The 25,295-nt window shown below is 33.7% G+C and overlaps 1 protein-coding gene across 1 annotated transcript in view; it reads left to right on the forward strand.

Moving 5' to 3' along the window:
• LOC113519569 (5-hydroxytryptamine receptor) overlaps positions 1-25,295 on the forward strand; it is a 136,008-nt gene that overhangs the window by 89,262 nt on the left and 21,451 nt on the right. The window contains exon 3 of the mRNA XM_052901791.1: positions 7,852-8,037. Coding sequence (XP_052757751.1) covers positions 7,852-8,037 — 186 coding nt within the window. The remainder of the gene's footprint in view (positions 1-7,851; positions 8,038-25,295) is intronic.

Raw genomic sequence — 25,295 nt, forward strand, 5'->3', positions numbered from 1 at the left:
ATTACAACATTTATAAAATAACACTAGTCCTTTCGATACGCTCGGTGGAAGATTCAATCCAATGATTTGTTTGATAGTCCCATGTCCCGGCGTGACTTGATTGCGACGAGTGTTGTGGTGAATGTGGGGGTGTTGTTATCTAAGATTGATAAAGGTATGTTGACATAGTATGAATATTGAGGTATTTATTTATTTATTTAAGGAACAGCAACAGCATATTGCATTATAACATATAGGTATAACAAACATTAAATATAATACAATATTAAAAAAAATATCACTTTAACATAATTAATTATACAGTGTAAGAAAATTAAGTAAATAATAAAAATAAACAGGAGCAATATCAGAAAATAAGATTAATGTTATTTATTATTTAAATATTTAGATAATAAGAATATAGAAAAAAAATTAAAAAATATCATCATATCACTTTATTATATGTCATATCACACCATATCACAGTATTATCATATATCACATTACATCACAACATTATCTGTATCTTGGGCAGGAATATAGAACGCGTGAAGGAAGCTAAAAATTTAGGTGTTATATTTGATGAACTTTTTCATATTTTTGTGGTTAAAATTGTTTCACATAAAAATTTTATCTTCGCCATTTGTTATCGGTTAAAGTTTGGCATTTTCCATTTGGATTTTTAATAATGGTGACCATTATTTTCGTTGATAAATAAAGTTAAAACCATTTTAGGTTTTCTTTCAACATTTCTCCTCGGATATCAAATTAGTTGAATAACTCTATGAATATATAATCCCGGCGACAATTACATTTTACTGTTTTATTTTTAATTTTTATCTTTATCTAACCCTTTGCCTTCTATCTTTTCTGTTTTATTCTAGATCAGTGCGACCACCACTGTTCAATGTCATAAAACTTCTTTATTTATGGACACGAAAAGAGTTTTATCAGGCCACGAAATGTTGAAATAATATCCCACCGCCTATCAATAACCATCTTTACATTTTAGGAAAAATATTTCTATAGTATAACAAAAAGATTCAGTGCAATATAAATTTACATTTTTATTCTTCTCCGTCATTTTTGTTAATACAACAATATATGCATACTCATATACACATATGTATTATTTATGACAGTTTATCTTTTTAGTATATTATAAGGATTTGAATTATTATTATGATTATATGATAAGATTTTTTTATATTGTTTATACTGTGTTTAAATTGATTCTTCTTCTTCCATTTTTTCTCTCAGATTTTTATTTAAACTTTTCTGTCACACCTTTAACAGACACAATTTTTGTTTTAGTTCTCTCCATCCGGAAGTTTGTCTGGGAGGGACTCGATTGGCACTCTGAAGTTCTCTTTAATATGCTTTTATGTAACTAGTTGTATTTGTATAATTTAGGTATTCATTTTGTTTTTCATTGAACTGATGAAATTCCATATCTTTTAAATAGCAAGTCGATGAACGCACACTATGTATTTGATCTATATTCTTTCTTTTTTATTATTTTTTTTAGTGGTATTTCGCGGCTCACTTTTGGCCACAACAGAATATCAGTGTTTTGCTCTTTTCGGCAGTTCGCACGAAAAAGCTGAGTTGTGGCCATTTTGCATTACTGTGGCACACGCATGAAGAAAAAAAAATTTATTATGCATTCTGTTTTGTTTTTGATTTTTTTTTTTTAATCTTTTGTACATGTATCTTTTTTATCTTTTTTCACATTGCTTTTGTGTCTTTTGTTTGTGTGCTGTAAGTTATGCAAATAAATTATCTATCTATCTATCTATCTAACATTTGTAAAATAACACTATCAATACGCCTAGAGGAAAATTCCAACAAGTGATTTGTTTGATAGTACCATGTCCTACTGTTACTTTATTTTCCATGTGTATCATCATTGAGAAAATGTTTTATTTTTAAATGTTCAAATACTGTAGCACATCACATCATATCAATTTTTAAAAAGTTGATAAAGCAACATTTATTAAATAAGCAAAAATTTGATTAGGCCTGGTAGCGACTGTTTTTAACCAATAATTACTGTTGAATTATTATTTATATATTAAATATTATGTTTAATTAATTAATGAAATATATTATTTATGCATCATCTATATAAGTATGTATCTATATAATATAATTTCACCTTTTGCTATTAAATTGGTTACACAGGTTATCATATATCACTTCATTACAGCTGAAAAATTTGTAAAAGTAACACTGTAGCCTTTTTCCATACGACACACTTGGTGAAAACATATCTCCAATATTCATTTTTTTGTTTTATATGTTGTTTTATATTTGAAAAAATGTAAATAATCAAATTGTATCATTTTATTCATTAATTTACGTGTGTTAAATGGCTCAAATAAAGTGTTTATCTATCTATCTATCTATCTATCTATCACACATATCACACACAATATAAAAATAAAAACACGCCATCACACTTAATATAAAAATAAATAATACATTACATAAGATGCGTCATTGCATGCGTCCTGTTAGTATAGAAGAAGAAGGCTTAAATTTTTTATTATCTTTCGACTCGTGTTTTTTTTAGTGAAAATATTTAGTTTCACTAGCAGAATACTTCTTTTAAGGGTAAAAGGATTCCAACGATTTTTATTTCAACCCACATAAAAATATACTTTGAACACATCGACCCTTCATTTTTAGCTTTCGCTACTGGAAAAAATGCGTGTCTGCGGTATGCGATCAGCGCCCACCTTCCAACAATATCATCCTTCGTTACTCTGCACAAGTAGATATAGTTTATTTTAATAGGTAGCGCGGTGAGCCGCATCGTTAGTTCTCTAATATGGTTCACAATGACGGCTAACTCATCCGTCATACTCGTGACTTGTAAAATATGCTGCAATTGATTATAGTTTTTATCTGTTTGAAGTTTGTTGTAGTCATTGTATCCATTCACATTTTATTTGTTTTAAACTAAATTTTTATTAAAAAAAAAAAAGCAACAGCTCAGTTTCTTGCTCGTTCTTTTGCGCTAAACTGCGAACTAGGCGGTAGATTTATAAAAAAAATAGCATTTCAATAATACAGTTAAGTTTACTGGAATAAAAATTAATTGTATTTGTTTATTTAATAGAAATTAATTAAAAGGTATGGTGTGTGGTCCCGGCATAGAATGGGTCACTCTTCTCTTCCCGTGGGTGTCGTAAGAGTCTACTAAGAGAGCTTAATAGTAGAGGGACAGGCAGGAGCGTCCGTCTTAAAACATCACTAAAAGTCTAACTGTGGTTGCTAATCCGCCTACCAAGCATGGCAACTACTGACAAAATTTTCCTTACGGAGAAGGCTTATGTTCGAATACACTTAGGTAGTGTAAATAACAGACTTAACACCATATGGCGTTATTCACCAGTCGACCGTAGACAAGAATAAAAGAAAATGTAATTAATTACGATTTAATGACTTATTTTAATTGATAATTGATTTTGACTATTGGACATCAGCAATTTTTTTTATGCCCCAAAAATGACAAATAATTATTTAGCCCATCTGATGGTAAACGGTTACTATAGTCCAAGAACGCCTGCAACACTAGGGGTGTCACGTACACGTAAGTCCTATTGAAAAAAAAAACGTAATTTCTTTACCATTTACTCGCATTGATTGTGAATCTGTGGTAAAGATGTGTAAATGTCTGTTTTTAGACATTCGAAATGGAATAAAATGCAATCGATTTTATATAAGCCCGTAAACGTAGTACGTTTGAAAAACAGAACGGAACATTGGCTGTGACATCATCGTAAATTCAATATGGCAGGTGCTAAAATATCTTTTCTTATATCGTCTTTTTTATACTACCCTAAAGTGGATATATAAAGTGGAAGAAATAAAGAAGGTAGCCTACGGGTAAAATGTAATGTGCTTTTCTCTGTTGACCTAAAGATTCTTACTGATTTATTGTTGTTAAACTTTTTGTCAGTAGACATTATGTTTTATTTATTTTTTTATTTATTTATTTACACATACACTAAACAAACCTTTCATTTAAATGATATTATTAGTTAAATACAATTGCTCTTAAGAAAAATAATATAAATTATACATATTACATCTGACAAAATAACATAATAACGAAGATTACACAATTATATAATAACATTACTATTTTATTTTTAATTTTTTAGATTTATTTTAATAGAATAACTACCGGTTTAACTTAAGTGTAATTGGATCGAGAAAATTCGACTAGTTATCGAGACCATCCTAGCCTTAGTATTTGACTCTGCGACGTGAGCACGTGTCTGAAAAATAAACACAATTTAAACATAAACCGAGAGTTATTACATTAAAATACATTTTTTTATTTATACAACTTAGAATGACAAACAAGCTGACGGCCCACCTGATGAAAAGTGGTAACCATCGCCTATAGACATAAGTACCAGAGAGTATACTGTTTCGCCCATGATACTCCCCATACGTTGCCATTCCTGAGAATCAGGTGTTATTCCTCTGTGCCCAGTAAATTCACGCCATATACCACCCTTCAAACCGAAACACAGCCATGCAAACACAAATGCTTCACGGTTGAAACATGTCATGTTGTACATATCTGTTAAAAACACAGTCGCGAATTTATAATTGTGATAACGAGCGCTTTCACTGCTCATTAAAAAATAAATTCTAATTTAATTGTCACAGAAGCAAGCCGGTTATGTACATTGCAAAATTCCAACTGCAGCCTCAAGCCTTGCAAATTGAGGAAAGTTTTTTAATTACATCTACGTTTGTGTAAGTTACAGCCAAGGATACTTGTACGGCTAGAACTGGGACCGCAGCGGCCATATTGTTTAATTTAGAAAACGTCTCTTTCTCCGGACAGAATTGAGTTTTTAATTTTTTTTATGCAATTTAAAAATGCACACAAGCTGACGACTCGTCTTATGGAAAGAGATAACCGTCGCGTATAGACAAAAACAGTAACAATAGATATTAATTCACTATGATTCATATTCTTAAATGCGACGTCACCTGTAGAATCTAGTTCAAGAGAACCTAATGAAAATATAAACAATAAATAATTGTTCCGACCATAAGATAGTCTGCTGATATCCATTACTTAGTATTAAATAAAAATCAATTCAACTCAATCATTTATTGCTATTTCATGTTTTTTTTTTTTGATGGGTGAAAATGGTATGGTAACCCCGCCTGCGCTAACGGGATACGCTTGCACCAGTGAAGGGTGATAGATGAGAATGAAAACAGGCCAGTTAGCCCATCATGATGAATTCATCAGGAATTAACCATGATAGTTTCCAGGGAGAACCGCGAGGAGGTCGTCCTGGTTGGGTATATTGCTAGCAATGGGATTCTCAGTCTCCATTACTAACAATCCCTTTCCCCCCGCTATTTCATGTTGTGACAATATAGGTGTTAAGTTAATAAAGGTAAGGAATCAACATGAACCCTGGAAGGACACAGCAATGTCATTAATAAATATTTCATAAAGCACGTAACTACATTTTTATATTATACTAGCTGACCCCGTAAACGTTGTTTTACCACTTATTGCGAAATATAAAAATCGCGATTAAAATACAGGGGTTGATCGTAAAACGATGAAAATTTAAAGTTGTGTGTATTTTTCAATGCTAAATTATAATAAAATAAAAATGGAAAAATTTGTTAATAAAATAAAAAAAAATTGTGGAAGGTCACCCTTATCATTGAGGGGTATGAAAAATAGATGTTGGCCGATTCTCAGACCTACCCAATATGCACACAAAATTTCATAAAAATCGGTAAAGCCGTTTCGGAGGAGTTTGGTAACAAACACCGTGACACGAGAATTTTATATATAAGATATATGTACAGTCGATTAACAAAATAAATAAAACATCATTACATTAAAACAAATAGGTACAAATACAATTAAATTTGCTCATTAAAAAATCAATTAATTGAGTATATTTTTTGTTCATCATTATCATACCAGCCATTAACTGTTCGCTGATGAACGTAGGTCACTACCATGAAGTAGGTTTTGCCAGTAGTTGCCACGCTTGGCAGGCGGGTTGGCAACCGCAGTAAGGCTTTAATGACGTTTTAAGAGGGACACTGCTGCCCATCCCTCGACCAATAAATTCTCTTAGTCGCCTCTTACGACTCCCGCGGGAAAGGAAGGGGTGGCCTATTCTATGCCGAAACCACACGGCTAAGAGGCGACTAAGGGAATTTAGGTTACGGAATGGGCAGCAACATCTCTCTTAAATCATAACTGCGGTTGCCAAACCGCCTGCCACGTATGGCAACTACTGACAAAACTATGGAAAAGGCCTATATTTAACAGTGAATAAATAACGGCTGAGATAAAAATAACGAATAAAATAATAGAGAACAAACCTGATATCGTGGTGATGGATCGGACACTCTCGAGGGTGTTTTTGGTGGACGTCACCATACCGCATGACGAGAACCTCGTGAAAGCCGAAATCGAGAAAAGAGAAAATAGCTCGACCTGACTCACGAGGTGACCGAAATGTGGGGGGTGACGTCCACCGAAATCATTAGTCTTATCCCAACCAGTCTGGAACAACATCTCAGACGGTTGGGATTCCGAGGCGGCTCACTCCCGGGAAAAATGCAGAAAGCGATGCTCTTAGATTCTGCCCGCATTGTACGCCGGTTTCTCTCCCTGGGGCCCTGAACCCCGGCCTACTGTGCTTCTGCCGGGGGTTAGTTGCCATCTCCTCTCCTTAAGAGGGGAGATGAGAATTTTTGTAAAGTTTAAAAAATAATAATAATAATGTCGATTTATTAAACAAAATTTAACAAAAAATCTTCCTCTAAAATAAACTTCACATATTTAGCTCTACATTTACACACATGTAAAGTTTAATTGTAACGTAGAACGGAGCTGTGAAAAATATAAAAATAGACAATTTTGGGCCTCAATCGTACCCCACTCACAGTGAGTCGTCGGTGCTGACAGTTCGTCCAACTTTCGACGCGAACTTCCTCCTGCTTGCGTCAAACTATTGACATTTCTGTGTCAAATATTTATCGAGTGACGCCAGACCCTCGTTGTCATATGGACGAAATGGAATTTTGGATGGTCCATACAATACTTGATGCTATTATTCGAAATATATTTGTTTACTATCTCAAGTTTGTTTCTTGAAGTAAATAAATATATTTTGTACTATATTTATCCGCGTGTGTTTTGCGAGTAATACATAGTAACCTATTTTTTCTCTACACACACACACACACACACACACACATATATATATATATATATATATATATATATATATATATATATATATATATATATATATATATACATGTACATACTTGTTTTGATTTAGAGAATTTAATAAGTAATATACATATATTATGTCGTAGAATTTCTACTACTAATATAATGTATAATATAAATGTTGGTAGTCGTAGGTATATATATAAGTTGCATACTAATGGTAGAGGAATTAAACAAAATAATTCTAATCAAATAACCAGTAATATTTATTACTATTATATCAGCCGTTAAATGTCCACTGCTGAACATTGGCCTTGTGGGCATTATGGGAGGCATAAGGGGGGTTTTGTCAGTGGTTGCCACGCTTGACAGACGGCTTGGCAACCACAGTTAAGTTTTGGTGATGTTTTAAAAGGGACGCTGCTCGGCCATCCCTCGGCCAGTTCCCTTAATTGATTCTTATGACACCCATATGAATATACCCATAAAGAAAGGGATGACGAGACCACACGGCAACCAGTGATATGAACTTTCACAAAAGCACAGCAAAATAACAGCTAGTTCAGTAAAAGATTTATTTAGAAAGGTTTGATTTATATTATTGTTTTTATCTTTACCAGATGAAGTCGCCTACCCACCGACGGAGTGGTTCGACGAGAACTGCTCATGGGTGGACGCGGTATCGTGGGGCTGCAACACCACCGTCAACGCAACCACTAACTCCACCTCCAGTGACGTCACGTCGCTCGTCCTCATGGCGGTCACGTCGGTCGTATTGGCGCTCATCATCTTAGCTACTATCGTCGGTGAGTTTTTTTTAATAGGTGAATATGGTAACCCCGCCTGCGTATCGGTATATGCTGGCGGGGCACCAGTGAGGGACGATAGGTGAAAATGAAAAGGTCAGTTGGCTTATCGTGATGAATACACCCGAAATTCAGCACAATGGTATCCACAAGAGCCATGTGGAGACTGACTTAATAAGATATATTACTAGCAATGGAACTGGCCATCATATCAGCCTTTAACTGTCCACTGCTCGCCATGCTTAGCAGGCGGATTGGCAACCTCAATTAAACTTTGAGGATGTAAGAAGAAAACAACTGTCCGTCCCTCGCCTTCCCTTTGTTGCCTCTTAAGACAACCATGCAAAAGGAAAGGGTGGCCTATTCCATACCGGGAGACTGGAACCAAGAATCTGGTAGTCCGCATTATTGCAAATCCCTGCCCTTCCTCCCTCCCCCTCGTCGGTGAGTTAGTCTCTGTACTCGCTTCGTAATCGATTTTCTTTTTATGGAACACAGTCCTAAATCATTAATCTACTACTAATCTTTTAGAGAAAACAATAAAGAATATCTATCTACTATAAAAACTACTTATATTATCCAATAAAATAGATTGAATCTGACTGTATGGGTATAACTTGACAAATATCACGATGTCATAAAATAACGATCACTATAAAGTCGAATATGTAACTGATCGATTTATTAATTCGATTATCCATAGCGATACTAATCTACTAATCTTCTGAAGGAAACAATGAAGAGTATCTATCTACTATAAAAACTGCTTATACTATCTTAATAAAATAGATTGAATCTGACAGTATCGGTATAGCTTGACAAATATCACGATGTCACAAGATAACGATCATTCTAAAGTCGAATATGTAACTGATCGATTACTTATTCATTCGATTATCAATAGCGATATTAATCTACTAATCTTTTAGAAGAAACAACAAAGAGTATCTATCTACTATAAAAACTATTTATACTGTCCAATAAAATAGATTGAATCCGACAGTATCGGTATAGCTTGACAAATATCACGATGTTACAAGATAACGATCACTATAAAGTCCAATACGTAACTGATCGAGTGCTTATCGTATTCGACTATCGATAGCGAATGGATTTTTGTCGTATGTTAAGTATAAAACTTGGGGTTCTATTTTTGTAGAATAAATGGCATTTGTTAAGGAATTAGAGAAATGGGCAGAGAGAATGTTTTATTTAAATCATTTATAATTAGTATATTTATATACACTTTAAACCAAAATAGACCCATTATTGAGATATTTTTAAATAATTCCAAATAAAAAAAAAAACAAACGATAATCTTTCAAAACAACTTAAAATTCTTAGTGACAGTATCATTAAAATTTTTAAACCTTAATGGTAAAAAAATAAATTTGAAATTTTTGAAAAAAAAAGCAAAGCACAAAATACGTCTTAATAACACAGTACAGTAATAGTACAGTATGACTCACGATAGTTATTATCCAATAAAACATTTAGCGCTAAATTTATGAGCGTTGCTCTATGATTAACATTTCAGTCTGTATTACTTTTTATGTTCTTATTTTTAATGTTATGTATTTGCTGTAGATATAAATATATGAATTATCTATTTTTGATAATAACAAACCGAATATAACAACTTCGGTATGAACGATATATATATATATATATATTGTTTCGTACAAATAATTAATAACAGTGACAGTAAGTAACAGAAGTTATTACGAGTATAAACAGTGTGATCAAAGGCATGACGAAAATTCTGTAATTTTTAAATACATATGGTGACATATAATACATCCAATATATATTGATAAATGATATTTCTTTCTGTATATATATATATATATATATATATATATATATATGTTGACCGTGTGGTTATAGAATAGGCCACCCTTTCCATGGGTATCTTCGACTAAGAGAAGACGAAGGATGGGCAACAGCGTCCCCTTTAAAACATCTCTAAAGTCTAACTGCGGTTGCTAATCCGCCCGCCAAGCGTGGCAACTACTAGCACTGGGGGAGGCTTATGAACATAAGCCTCCCCCTTGGGAGGTTTAAAGGCTGATGTGATATGATGATATGTGTATGTACTTGTTTTATACCTTTGATCGTATACACTGCATTGAAACATTGAAAAGTCAAATAAGTTTTGGCAAATAAAATTGATACGTTGTGTTTCATAGAAAACGTGTGTAGATTGGTTTTTCGGCTTATGTCGTGTAAAACAGACATACGGAAATTTCTATCCAGTATTCTGATGAAAGTAACAAAATGTCAATACGGGTTTAGCTTTACTAGAATTGCTCTCGCCTCGCGTTGTCATCATATTTCATCTTTTGTGCCGCAAATTCACTCTGACATCGTATTGTATTTTTTGTAATATTTTGTTTATTATTATTATTATATCAGCCGTTAACTGTACACTGCTGAACATAGCGAATAGGACAATTATTGGCAACTCCCCCCCCTCATGGGGAGAAGGTTGCCACGTTTAGCAAGCGGGTTGGCAACCGCAGTTAAGTTTTGAAGATGTTTTAAAACGGACGCTGCTGCCCATGCCTCGTCCTCCCTTAGTCGCCTCTTACGACACCCACACGAAAGGAATAGGTAGCCTATTCTATGCCGGGACCACACAGCCCCCGGGACTACACGGCCCTTATGTTAGTGACATAATTACGGATAAGATTAAGCCACTAACAATATGGGTCATTGTAGTCTCTAATAAAGATATAATAAATAACTAAAATATCGGGAAATAACAGAAAAGATGAAATATTAAGAAACATTTTTTTCTATGAGTTGCATTAATAAAAAGAGTTTTTTTCTATGCATCTTAGAATGGCAAACAAGCTGACGGCCCACTTGATGGAAAGTGGTAACCGTCGCCTATAGACATGAGCAGTACCATGGACAAAACCGAGGACAAAATCATGGGCGAAACAGTATACTGTTTCGCCCATGATACCCCCATGCGTTGCCATTCCTGAGAACTCGGATGTTATTCCTCTGTACCAGAGGAATTGTGACTACGCAGAAAAAAGGAACAAAAAATCCATTTACTTCTACAATTTTCTTTTATCTAAATTTTTTTTTATTGTTGATGTCCTATATATAATAGCGGTTAATAGCTTAATGGGATATAATTAAAAAAAAAAGTAATAAATCGTACACACATTTCCTATTCCATATTTCTGTGACACAACATCGTCTTTTTTGTAATCAAACAAATATGGACGCGTCTCCATCCTGGCCGCTATCCAAATTGGTACTTTCAAATGTAGGTTATCCATACCGTATGTATAAGTTCTAGACAGTCAGAAAAATGGACTGATGTTTTTTTCTTTCTGACTAAACAAATTGCTTTTATCTCCAAGTCAAGTTCAACAGACGTAGTCAGGTAATAAAATTAATGTACATGCACGTGGCACACTAAATACATATGTAAATACATATCTATATATAAATGAATATATATATATTTTTTTTTAAATATTAAATGAATGATAATGGAATGATAACCCCACCCCACCTGCGCTGACGGCATACGCAATGGTTTCCAACGGGAACCACGTGGAGTTCGACCTGCTTACAACCGGACTGGTAGTCCGCATTACTAACAATTCATTCCCCACTCCCTACCTATAAGAATTATGACCCTCCATTTTGCTTCTTTTTTTTCTGCTGTTTATTATTATAAAAGAATGTACAAAAGTACTTAAATAAATTTAAAAAAAATACATTGTATTGTTCAATCTCATTTAAACAGTTGAACCATAACATCAACACGTAAATAAAGCTGCAGGTTACAATTAGTATTATAATAATAAAAAAATAAAACAAAATCTTCAATACATATAAATCAAAATTACAAAAATCTTTTTGTATGCGAAGTATGAACGCTGGGCAGAAGTCGCTCACACTGAGAGCCGACTTTAATAGGAAAGTGTTTCACAATACATCAATGACAGCAATTGAGTGACAGTTAATTAAAAAAAAATTACAATCTAAATTAGAAGACGGATCCTTTTTTTCTGCTCGCGTCTCATGTTGGAGTTGTGTTTCCATAATGGTAGACGCAATCAATCTTAATTTTATTCTTTCTTTTATTTTATTTATTACCAGAGGGAGACTGTACAAAAGTCGTTTGCTTGCCCACCTCTGTTCCATTTGTGTTTCTACCGTGAAGAAGTTGTGTTTGCATGGCTGTGTTTCGGTCTGAAGGGTGGGATATAGCAGTGACTTTATAGGGTACAGTTAACAAAACACAACACCTGAGTCCTCAGGAATGACAATGGATGAGGTGTATCATGGGTGAAACAGTATACTCTGTTATGTCCATTGTACTGTTCATATCTATAGGCGACGGTTACTACTTTCCATCAGGTGGGCCGTCAGTTTGTTTGCCATTATAAGTTGCATAAAAGAAAAATTTAAGAAGAAAAGAAATAATTCTATTTATTTATCTTTTAGTCAACATGTTTATAAATGTTTCTCAAATATCTCTTTTTTCAATGGACTTCCAAACGAAGTAAGTTCTCAATTCAGTTGAATTTTTTATATATATTTGTTACCTTATAAATCTGTCAGTTATATACCGATTTGGAAAATCACATTTTTATATGAAAGAATATATTTATTTATTTATTCGTCAGTATAGATATGTGTATATGGCGGAGTTAATGCTAGAAGCATTCTCTCCCAGTCAACCATAGAGTATATAATCCTATAGTTGATATATGACATATAACCCTATGGTATATTGATACTTACAGATGTGTCCAATAGAAATTTTGTCAAAATTAGATCAGTAGTTTAGTTTTCAAAACAAACTAATTGTTTTTACCACCAAAGACTGGTCGTGTTTTTTTTTTTTTTTTGTCAAAAACAATCTTAATTATTTTAACACTCGTACGGACTGTGGTATTAAACTTCTTTAAGTCATTTGTTTTGAGGAAAATGTTCAGTTAGAACATTCTAGTAATTGATTTCCACATCAACCTGTGTGCTCAAAGATTTTGATGGATAATAAAGTATAATAATATTCTTATCGCCTTATAATCAGAGCAAGATTTTTTGGAAAAGTCGTTTGAAAAATGTCTCTGTCCCATTCAGGTATTGGAATGCGATCTGTTATATTGTCATTAGGACTTTGCTTTTAAAAAAAGAAATTAATTATTTGCAGTAGAAAATATTTAATAGTGAAATAATATAATTGATTATTTGAAGCGACCGTCCAAGATGGAGTCTGAATCCGAACTGCCTTTGCGCTCCAACCGAGTCACCCAGCTGCAACTAAGTATTGCAGCCCTCAGCATTTTTTGTTACATTTTAGGAATGTAACAGATCGAATTGGGATGTATCCTGTAAGGGCATGGAAACAAGGAAATAAAATAAATAAATAAGTGTATCTAATGCCAAACAGCTATACTTATAATTTTGACAGTAGATGCCACGCCTGGCAGGTGGATTAGCAACCGCAGTTAGGCTTTGATAGTGTTTTAAAAAAAAAGCCGCTGCCCATCCCTAAAGGCAAATATATACAGTGTGTGTGCACGGAATAAATAATAAGTTACATAAATAAACTTGAAGAGTAATAGGAACACCCCATATAAGTAATATGTTTGTGGCAATGAATTACGCATCGCTCACTCACCACGGTATTTATAATTTCTGCGCATAATGAAAATCTACCCTCGCGGCTATAATACTCTGGCATCGCATCACTATATCATTATATTTATACGTTATATATATATTTTACCAGAGGGAGACTTTGTACAAAAGTCATTTGCTTGGGTACCTCTGTCCCATTCGTGTTTCAACCGTAAAGCAGTTATGTTTGCATGGCTGTGTTTCGGTTTGAAGGGTGGGATATGGCGTGAATTTACAGGGTACAGAGAAATAACACCCGAGTCCTCAGGAATGGCAACGCATGGGGGGTATCATGGGCGAAACATTATACTCTATTATGTCCATGGCACTGCTCATGTCTATAGGCGACGGTTACTACTTTCCATCAGATGGGCCGTCAGCTTGTTTGCCATTCTAAGTTACATAAAAAAAAATATGATGTAGTCAAAACTCTTAACCAGTTTAAAGTACTATTGACTAGCAAAATCAATTAAAAGTACTTTTAACCGTATGCTTTAATGACTAAAATAACAGTTAAAAGTACCTAATCTAACCGCAAATTTGCAGTCAAAAGTACTAATAACCAATAATTTTTATTTAAAACCACTTTTGACCAACCTGTTCAGTCAATAAGAAACGATATAGATATATATATATCGTTTCCGACATTTCTTTTGACTTCATTCGAAAGTCTTCTTCAAGGGGAGTTCTCCCTATGTACAGCGTGACGTAATGTCATGCGCAAAAAAAAAACCTTTATAAACCTTCTGTTGCACATATACATATATAGACATTGTACTAATACTTACAACGAAACAGTAAAACTCAAATAGATCGATTAAATCAATAAATATGTGAATATCCAACCGATCTCTACGATGTATCATCTTAAAATCGAGATTAAAATTAATACACCACAGTATCGCAACTAACAGTAGAGCTCTCGATTTACGTAAACCGAGTGGAGAGCGAAATCTGTTGTTAGTAGGTCAAGTGGCTTACAACACCAAGCGTAGGTCGCCACAGACAGAATAATAGGGATGAAGAGAACTCTTACTTATGTCATAATAATATTTACTGACCGAACTGAAGCGTCTCTAGAAGAAAAAGTTTCTTGAATGATATATAATGATAAACGATAAAATAAAGTCCTTGATAATAATCTGTACATACACAGAATATCTACATTAGATATTTTGCGTATAATTTTTTTTTTATACCACTGAGTTGGCAAACAAGCATACGGCCCACCTGATGGTAAGCGGTCACCGTAGCCTATGAACGCCTGCAATAATAAATCTAATATTATCAAGAGGAAAGGTTTTATTTTTCGTTTGCTATGATTAAACTGAAAAAGTACTTAAACGATTTAAAAAGAATTATTCGTCTATAGAAAGCTATATCATCAGCGAGTAGTATGGGTTATATTTTATTTCAAAAAGCCATGCCAAGCCGGAGCGGCTCACTAGCCTAATTATATATTTGTAACTAGTGGCCCGTCCCGGCGTCGCATGGGTGGACATTTTTATATTTTAAAAATTGGCCATTAAAGCTGCATACGCGACGGAAGCTTAAAAATGGAGTAACTTTCCCCGTTTTCCCAACATTTCCCTTCACTGCTCTACTCCTATTAATTGTAGCGTGATGAAAAGTATACTATAACCTGCCCAGGAGTATGAAGAATAATTGTACCAAGTTTCGTTAAAATCCGTCGAGTAGTTTTTGTTTCTATAACGAACATACAGACAGACAGACAAAAATTTTACTGATTGTATTTTTAGCATCAGTATCGATCACCTGCGTGAAGCTGAAGACCGTGCACAATGGAACAACATCGTAAGAGAGGCAACGGACACCTTTCAAGGACACGACCTTCAGTAATGAAGAGGACGAAGAGAGAGAGAGAGATAGATCGATCACTAATCACCCCCTGATAGTTATTTTGGAAATATATTTCATGTACAGAATTGACCTCTCTACAGATTTATTATAAGTATAGATTAATCAACATAATCATATGAGCTCTGAACTGTCGACTGCTAAACATAAGCCTTCCCCTATTGGGGCGGTTTTGCCAGTAGTTGCCACGCTTCGCAAGCGGATTAGCAACAGTAAGCTTTGGAGATATTTTAAGAAGGACGCTGTTACCCATCCCTCGCCCTCCTTAGTCGTCTCTTACGACACCCACGGGAAACGAAGCGATGGCCTATTCTACATATGTGATTATTCTATTATATATAAATGCTGTGAATACCTATAATAGGCATGTGCATTAATATTGTATTATATTTAATGTTTGTTATACCTATATGTTTTTTTTTTAATGGATGAAAATGGAATGGTCACCCCACCTGCGCTATCGGGATACGCTGGCGGGGCACCAGTGAGGGATGATTGGTGAGGATGAAAAGGCAGGTCAGTTGGCCCATCGTAATGAATTCATCAAAAATTAATCACGATGGTTTCCAGAGGGAACCGCGAGGAGGTTGACCTGGTTGGGTATATTGCTAGCAATGTGATTCTCAGTCTCCATTACTAACAATCCCTCTCCCCCTGGGGTTATACCTATATGTTATAATGCAATATGCTGTTGGTGTTCCTTAAATAAATAAATAAATAAATTTATATATATTTATAATTGAATTCATTTTTTCGAATGATAGTCTACTATTAATCATATTATAAATGCGAAAGTGTAAAGATGAATGGATGGATGGATATTTTGTTATTATTTCACGTAAAAACTACTAATAAAATTTGTATAAAATTTGGCATACAAGTAGGTTATATCTTATAGTAACTCAGCACAAAGGATACTTTATTTACTGATTCATGTAGGCAAAGTTGCTGGATATAGCTAGTATTTAATAAATTAATCAAAACAGTTGGTTGCTATTTAGCTAAACGGCCAACCACAGAAATTACCACACCCTGCAAATTTTGCTTGATCGTTTACAAAAACTGCCATGAGTTTGTAACATTAAATCATTTTTTTTTTTTAATAAATACTCATTAATAATTTGTCCTGGCAACTAAGAAAAAATATAAAGTATTTCACGATATTGGAATAAATTTTCAGTTAAATATCCTTTATTTCTCATAATTTTAATATTTCGTTTGTTAATTGAAGAGTTGTTTTTTTTAATTTGCAAAGTAAAATGTTTTTATTCCTAATACGAGTAGAATATTTAACTGAATTAATTCTCTATTCCCAATCGATACGAGAACGAAAACAAAACTGTTAAAGTTTACTCAGCTATTTCCACATATACGCCACCTACTTGAGTTCAACCTACATGTCTAATAGAAGATTCTAATACGAACTTGTTACTCAAGAAGCTATCTTCCCAGCGCTTATCAGTTCTTCAAACTACGCTCACACTATTGCCTCTTCAAACTACCGCGTAATAGAACTATATTGCATTAGTTCTGTTAAAGATTCATCATTTCAGAATATATACATTTATCTTTTAGACCAGTGTTTCTCAACCTTGTCTGCGCCACGCCCCACTTGAACATTTCGAAAATTTTTATGCCCTCATACATAATTTTTCCCAACAAAGTTTACTTCACGACTCATATTGCCCAGTTGATATTTTGGTAATGTCAAACGAAATTATACCTAATAAAAATGCTGTAAGCATTTTTTTTTATTTAGTTTTTTTTTTTGTTAAGTTTGGCACCGATATCTACTCGCATTTAAATAGCCCGGAACAAGAGGGTTAAAATAGCTTCGAGTCCATTTTTAATTCCCCCTCCCCTTAACTATCAAATTGCCCCCCTGTGGGGCGTGGGCTCCACGTTAGAAAACATCGTCTTAGACTATATATATGGATAGAATGTCTACACATAAATGCCAAAAACATGTCAACTTTTTTTACAATATATGCATGCATATAATGTACAGTCCAGTATGTACAGTTAATATAAATTTCTCCCACATATTTAGTTGTGGGAAAAAATTATAAGGTTAAATTGAAAAATAAAAGCATTACAAAATCTTTGGAATATATTTAAAGATTCGTATATATGCTTATCTTTACTGAATCATCATTAAAGCCATTTACTGTCCACTACTGAATATAAACCGTCCTTATAAGTGAAGTTTTGCCAGTAATTGCCACGTTTGACAGGCGGGTTGACAACCGCAGTTAGGCTTTTAGAAATGTTTTAAGAAAGACGCTGCTGCCCATCCCTCTATCGTTTAGTTTCCTTAATCGCCTCTTACGACACCCACGGAAAAGGAATTCTATGCCGGAACCACAAGGCCACGTGAATCAATATAGAAAGCTTATTCTATATACTTTAGGATACAGACTAACTAGGTGCCAAATTTTAAATGAATCCGTGCAGGCGTTTAAGCGTAAATGAGTAACAAACAGCCAAATATCTTTATAATAAAGATATTTATCTCAGGACTTCACTCACGTAATTCAGTATATAAACTGTATGTTAAGTTAGGATATACCTTATACATATACCAAATTTTATTCAAATTCATTCAGAAGCTTTTGCGTGAAAAAGTAATAAACATTCATCTCAACAAACTTCGCATTTATATAGGGAATCAGGATACTATGAAAACCTAACTCAATCTGTAAGTTGGAGAGAAGATCATTAGATTTTATTACAGTAGAAATAGAAAACTCTTAATTGCCAGAGAATATTATTTATTGTATTTTTTTAATAAAGAAAAACTAACAGTTAAAAAAATTCATTATAAAAAAACGATAAAGACAAAAAGCTAATTTCATATTTTTACAAAAAAAAATTAAATTTGACAAAATATATATGACATCGCTAAAATGTATATAATAATAAATACATAGGTATAACCTTATCATTTCTTTTACTAGACGAAAGGGCCTGCTTAGCTTATACAGTGAGATAGCCATTAGTAATATGGATACCGATCCGATATCTATATATTGGGTTTTTCTCGACATTGATAACTGAAAAAGGGGTCATAACCCATTTCGATATCGCCCATATCGGTCGGTTATCTAAAAGTCAATGACATTTTTTGGATAACAGACTTTTAACATATTCCTTATTAGACCAGTATATTGTATACTCGCATATATATATATATATATATATATATATATATATATATATATATATATATATATAAAGCATTAACAATATAATGAAGCGGTTTCAGCGATAAAGCCAATGGACGACTGCTAAGTTATTAATAGACGATCACACACAACATCAACCAGTCACAAGAGTCGCTCATCACGACATCGCGAGAACGCCAATCGTTATGATTGGCAGAAGAAAATTACATGACCTTTCAGGTTTCAAATTGTAACTTACAAAACAAAGCTTCAACGCATTACATCAAATTTATATTACATCAACGCTTCAAAATTATTATTTTTTTATTTACCCTAGTTAAACCGCTTCAAATACTAGGTGTATTCAGCATCATCATCAAAACGCAAACGCATATCATTGACATATATATATATATATAATAGATATCGTAAATAAAATATATAGATATTACTATATATTATACAATGAACGTAACTGTATAATGTACACAGTCTGGCTTTCAGCCCGTTCCCTGGTTGTGGGTATGACTCGTTTTTTTAATCAAAACATCAAGTACGTTTAAAATACGCGTCCCTATTTCAGCCATTTAAAAGACTTCCACTTGATAGTTCCGCATAAAAGCGAAGCCCCGCATTCTCACAATCTTGAGGTTTAAATTAATATGCACCGCGTTGTTTACGTAATTTATTATGAAATATTAAAGTTGGGAACTTTTGAAAATTAGTTACTCCTTCTTGGCTTATTGGCTATCTTAGATTATATAGATGGAGTGCCTCTATACGAATACTTCGACAAAAGCAGGTCAACTTTTGTTATCCATTTTGTGCGTGAACACGAACATTAATTAAAACAATAGAGAATAGAAGAGGCAAAATGCAGGGCCATCTTATACGGCATGCCGATTTTTTAAAGAGCATAGTAGAAGGAAAAATAGAGGGCAAAAGAGGAAGAGGAAGAACGAGGAATAACTACATGGGACAGATAAAAGAAACACTAGGTGTCATGTCGTATAGAAAGATTAAGGATATGGCCTGGGATAGAACTGGCTGGAGGAAGATGCATGAATTAGTTGCACCGACAAGAGGAAACTTAAATGAAAAGAAGTGTGCGTGATTAGAAATATTGTAGGAGAAATATATGGGTATATTATAGGGATAACTTGAAAAATAAAAACGGTACAGAGTTTTAACGGTACCAATATAATTGAAATAACAAAGTAAACAGTGTGTAATTATTCATAAGGATACTACTCTTTACAGATTACTTTAATTCATAACTGAATATAGACCTAAAATGTTTCGTTTTTGAATAATTGAGAGTGGCCGCCATTTTAATTAATATACATGTTCTAATTAAAATTCCACATTCCATTATGGCGGTCATGTTAATCTGTGAGCAATGTATACCTATGTATATTTATATTATATAAAAAAATCTAATTCCATATTCAAATTTAAACAATCGGTTCATATCTAAGAAATGTTTAATGGCAACACTAAAAAATTGCCGCATTTTGTTATTAAAAAGAAATCAAAAGTTAAAATCAGTCAACCAGATTTCACATTGGCTGACAAAATTATGACCGGTTTTCGAAATTCGATATCTTTCGATATATTCGAATGCTTTATCTATATAATGTAAACTGACTATATTTTCCACGTCGATATCGTGACCCAGTACCATATGATGATATTGTAGACGTGCATAGAAATTTAAGTGACTCCGTGCTTTTTGTTCTTTTGTTATATCGTGACAAATAAACCGTATCATATCGTGTCGGGTTATGGTGCATTATGGCAACACTAAACAATAATAAATAAATACCATTGGATATATTACACAACGCCATCTAGTCCCAAACTTAGTAAAGCTTATTTTATAGCTACTAGAAAACTAATACAAACTACAACTAGCATTTATCATTGCACTCTTCGCGAAACAGTATACTCTATTATTTCCATGGACTGCTCATGTCTATAGACGACGGTTACCACTTTCCATCAGGTGGGCCGTCAGCTTGTTTGCCATTCTAAGTTGTATAAAAAAAAAGTTGCATAAAAAAAGCAGTATTTTGATATAAAAACTTAATTACTAAACGAATATGTGAGTATGGATACTAGTATAGTATTATATTATCTGTGGTATGGATATACTTTCAGATAAAAACATAATTCCAAATCGGTTTACACCTACCGCATTTTGAGGTAACAAACATAAAACTGAAAAACAACCGAATTGAGAATCTCATTCATTTTGAAGACACTTGAAAAAATCAGTGAAACAAATATAAATCAAATCCGAATCTTAAAGTCGACTGCAGAGACCAGAAATTGACTTTGTACAGAACTTTTTAAAAGGCACAGAAGTACTCGCATACGATGTATAGAAAAAAAAAGACTATTATCGAAATACATAGATGTAAATAATGATATTTATACCGCGGAGAAAAATAAGTGGTCCTTCCAAGTTTCCGTGTTAAAACTTCCAGTGAACTTTTAAATAGGAACTAGCTTTCATAGAACTTCGCACGGTTCCAGTTTATCATGCAATGTGGATGTTTGACCTGAATATCAGACCAACATAATAAAATTGTAACTGGGTGATATCTGTACATAGAAAATATTTAAAATTGCATATAATAAGTCTTATTAAAGAGCATTAGAAATTAAAACAATAGTTTTTTTTTACATTTTTAGCTGTCTTTCTGTCTACATATTTGTTCCTGTAAAATATGAGAAGAATATGAGAGTCAGAAAACCAATATATGCAAATACAATAAGTTTTTAGAAATTTTGTCTGTCTGTAAGTTTGACCATGTCGTCCCAGCATTGAATATTATACGTGAAAATGCTCTCCGAGAGGACTAGATCATTATTAGTAATTAATTATTAACATAGTTTTTAAGTACACTTACTAACAAGAATGGATCCCAGTTATATAAAAATAAATAAATAAAAATAAAATTGAATAGGCCACCTCTTTCTATCCCGTGGGTGCCGTAAGAGGCGACTAAGAAAGGGTGAAGGATGAGCAGCAGCGTCTATCTTAAAACATCTCTAAAACCTACCTGCGGTTGCCAATCTGCCAGCTAAGCGTGGCAACTACTAACACCACCACCCCCCCCCCTTCCCAAGAGAGAGGCTTTTGTTCAGCAGTGGACAGTTAAAGGCTGATATGATGATGATGATATATTATAAAAATATTTATTCATTTATAAAAAATAGAATATGTAAAATGCTGAGCCACCTTATACGACATGATGATTTTTTAAAGAGCATTTTTTAAAGAGTGACGGAATTCCTATACAAGAGGGTACTTGGTAGGCGCAATTTAGACGCAATATTTGAGTCATTAGGTGTCATGTCGTATAGGGAGGTCAAAGATATGCCCCGGAACAGAGTTGGCTGGAAGAGAATGCATTAATTAGTTGCCCCGACAAGTGAAAATTCTTAAATAAAAAAAAGATCCCTTAAAGTAAATTGTTAATAATGTTACGATTATAATGAACCTTTTTTTATACTTATCAAAATCTCGAATTGTTACACTTCCTTATCAAAATATTTATTGTAAGTACGCATTATTTTGTTTTTATTTCACGTGTGTACTTAAATGTTTTTTTTTTTTTACTTCCTTCCTATACAGAAAATCTAAAAGAATTTGTTATTTTGTTATATTTTCCTGTAATCAATACAGAATGCTTCATTTAAAGGATTCATTGTACATTGCCGTACAAACTTTTATGGACGATGTTTATTTCGTACATTTGTTAGTAAATAAAAGATAAAAGACCAATAGGATATTATGTATTATAAAAATAACCATCAAAGGCAAGGCTTAAAAATGCTTTATACTTTTTTTTTTTTTCATAGTCGGTTTGAATAACTATTGTATGGATAAGAAGGCCATATTTTAATCAAATATTTACATTTAATTTGTACTTTGTATTTTATTCGTCATTATGTTTTTTTTTTTTTATTGTTTTCATTCCTCTTGTTTATTCGTATTTTTTTTTGTTAACTCCTATTTTTGTTGCTTTGTGTACAGCGCCTTGATAGCCGCTTGCGCCAGTATAGATAATACTGTTGCTACTTGTGAAAACTTATTAGTGGCTTATTTTGTGACCCTAAACTGTATCTATTAGCTCTAGTGTAGCCCTGATTTTCCTATGAATAAATAAATAATTATTATTATATCGTCAAAGGATGATGACAGCATCCGTCACAGAACATCACCAAAGCCTAACTGCAGTTGCCAACCTGCCTACCAAAGGTTGGCAAATTGGCAAATTTATAAGGAAAAGACTGATAAAGGCTAATATGATATGATGAACATTAAGTTAGCTGTTAACAGCCCACTGCTGAATATAGGCCTCCGTTGGAAAGTTTTGGCAGTAGTTGCCACACTTGGTAAGCAGGTTGGTAACTACTGGCATAAGTAACCTTTTGGGCGAGGCCTGTAGACAACAATCAGCAGTGAACAATAGACGACTGAAATGATGATGATGATGCCATGCAAGATTTAACGAAGGGAGACTTTGTACAAAAGTCGTTTGCTCGGGTACCTCTGTGCCATTCGTGTTTCTACCGTGAAGCACTTGTGTTTACATGGCTGTGTTTCGGTTTGAAAGGTGGGATATGGCAGTGAATTTACAGGGTACAGAGGAATAACACCCGAGTCCTCAGGAATGGCAATGCATGAAGTATCATGGACGAAACAGTATACTCTATACTCAGTATACTACTCTAAGTTGCATAAAAAAACCGCTTGGCAGGTGGATTATCAACCCCAGTTAGGCTTTGTAGATCTTTTAAAAAGGCGCTGCCCATCCCTCGAACATTAACTTCAATTAGCCGTCTCTTACGATACCCACGAAATAGAAAGAGGTGGCCCGTTCTATGCCAAAACGACACGACAAAGCTTCTCACATATGTAACTTTTGACTGTGAGTAAATGTATATACAACTTCAAGTTAACTAGCCTCAGTAAACAAACTTGCTCTCCAACAGTTTAATTGGGTGCCTTTAATCGTTAGTAGATCGAGTTTATATCTGTTACACTTAATTGGATTATATTGATTACGATACGTCAGTTCAGTACTTTAAATATGAGATTATGGTATATCCAAATACGATGTCTCAAATCAAAGAATGAAGATAATCTTACTACGGTCAAATTTTAACTGGACAATATCTGTATATGAGAAATATTTAACAAAAATTTGTATTAGGGGTCTTAATAAGAGCAATAGAAGGCAAAACAATAAATATTTTACTAAACTAGCTTGAGAAAGTTTCTTTTTTATACCACTAAGGTGGCAAAGAAGCATATTGCTGATGATAAGCGGTTCGTATCGGCCTTTAACTGTCCACCGCTGAACATAAGCCTCTCCTTTGGGAGGGGGGGGGGGAGTTATCCAATAGTTGCCACGCTTGGCAGGCGGATTGGCAACCGCAGTTAAGCTTCAGATATGTTTTAAGAGAAATGCTGCTGCCCATCCCTCGCCATCCCTTAGTCGCCTCTTACGACACCTATGGGAAAGGAAGGGCCTATTCTGTACTAGGACCAATGGTCATACTGTAAGCGGTTACCGTAGCCTATATATGCTCACAATACCAGGGATATTACGCGCGTGTTGCCGACCCTAAAGAAACCTCTTTACCACTTTTTTGAAAAACCTCATCCTGTATATGCCTCATGTGATCTCTTGGGAAAACCTGGAGAGTGAGCTAATTCCATAACGTGAATGCTCGTGGGAGAAACCATCTTTTGTAACCGTATTATTCGCAATCGTACAGGCTTTAAGGTATAGGGGTAAACTGCCTGTCGTTGGCGAGCTGTACAATGATCCATATCACTGGTTACATGATTAGAATTATTTTGTTTAATTCCGCTACCGTTAGAATGTGTGTGACTGCCACCACCCGAAGATTGACCGTCACTATTACTACCAGAAGTTCCACAACAGTCAATCAACCTTTGAGTATTGACAGTCACACACATGCTAATGATAGCGGAATTAAACAAAATAATCCTAATCAGATAACTAAAATAATATTTTTTGTTAAATGTTGTCTATGTTTGTCTATATGTTTGTTCTCGCATCACACAAGAATTACCGCACTAAATTAAATGTGTAACTTAAAATCTAGGTTTTATTTTGATACGCCATCTAGAATTTACTACTTCTGAAATAAACACGTACAATGTAACGGGCTAAAAACTAATTATAAAGTATTTATTATATATTCAATATATTTTATATAAAATTATAATTAATTTTTTTATAAAATAATTATACAATTTTGCAAGCAATACCAAACGTCAATTAAAAAAGTAACAGCATTGATAACGTTCTCAAAATAAACACTTTTAAACAATTATTAAATTGATTTAACAATTTGGGAAGGTATCGCGTAACATACGAAAAATCTATCAACCGACTGTCTTAAGAACGTTCTTAATTTCATTAACATTAAATTGAGTACCTTTTTCTTAAGTAGGTAAAAATATACAATATTACTTTTTTTTTGCGCACATTAAAATCTGTATCTGTATAT

The sequence above is a fragment of the Galleria mellonella genome, unplaced genomic scaffold (assembly GCF_026898425.1).
Source record: "Galleria mellonella isolate WM207_F2 unplaced genomic scaffold, CSIRO_AGI_GalMel_v1 utg80, whole genome shotgun sequence".
Lineage (NCBI taxonomy): Eukaryota > Metazoa > Arthropoda > Insecta > Lepidoptera > Pyralidae > Galleria > Galleria mellonella.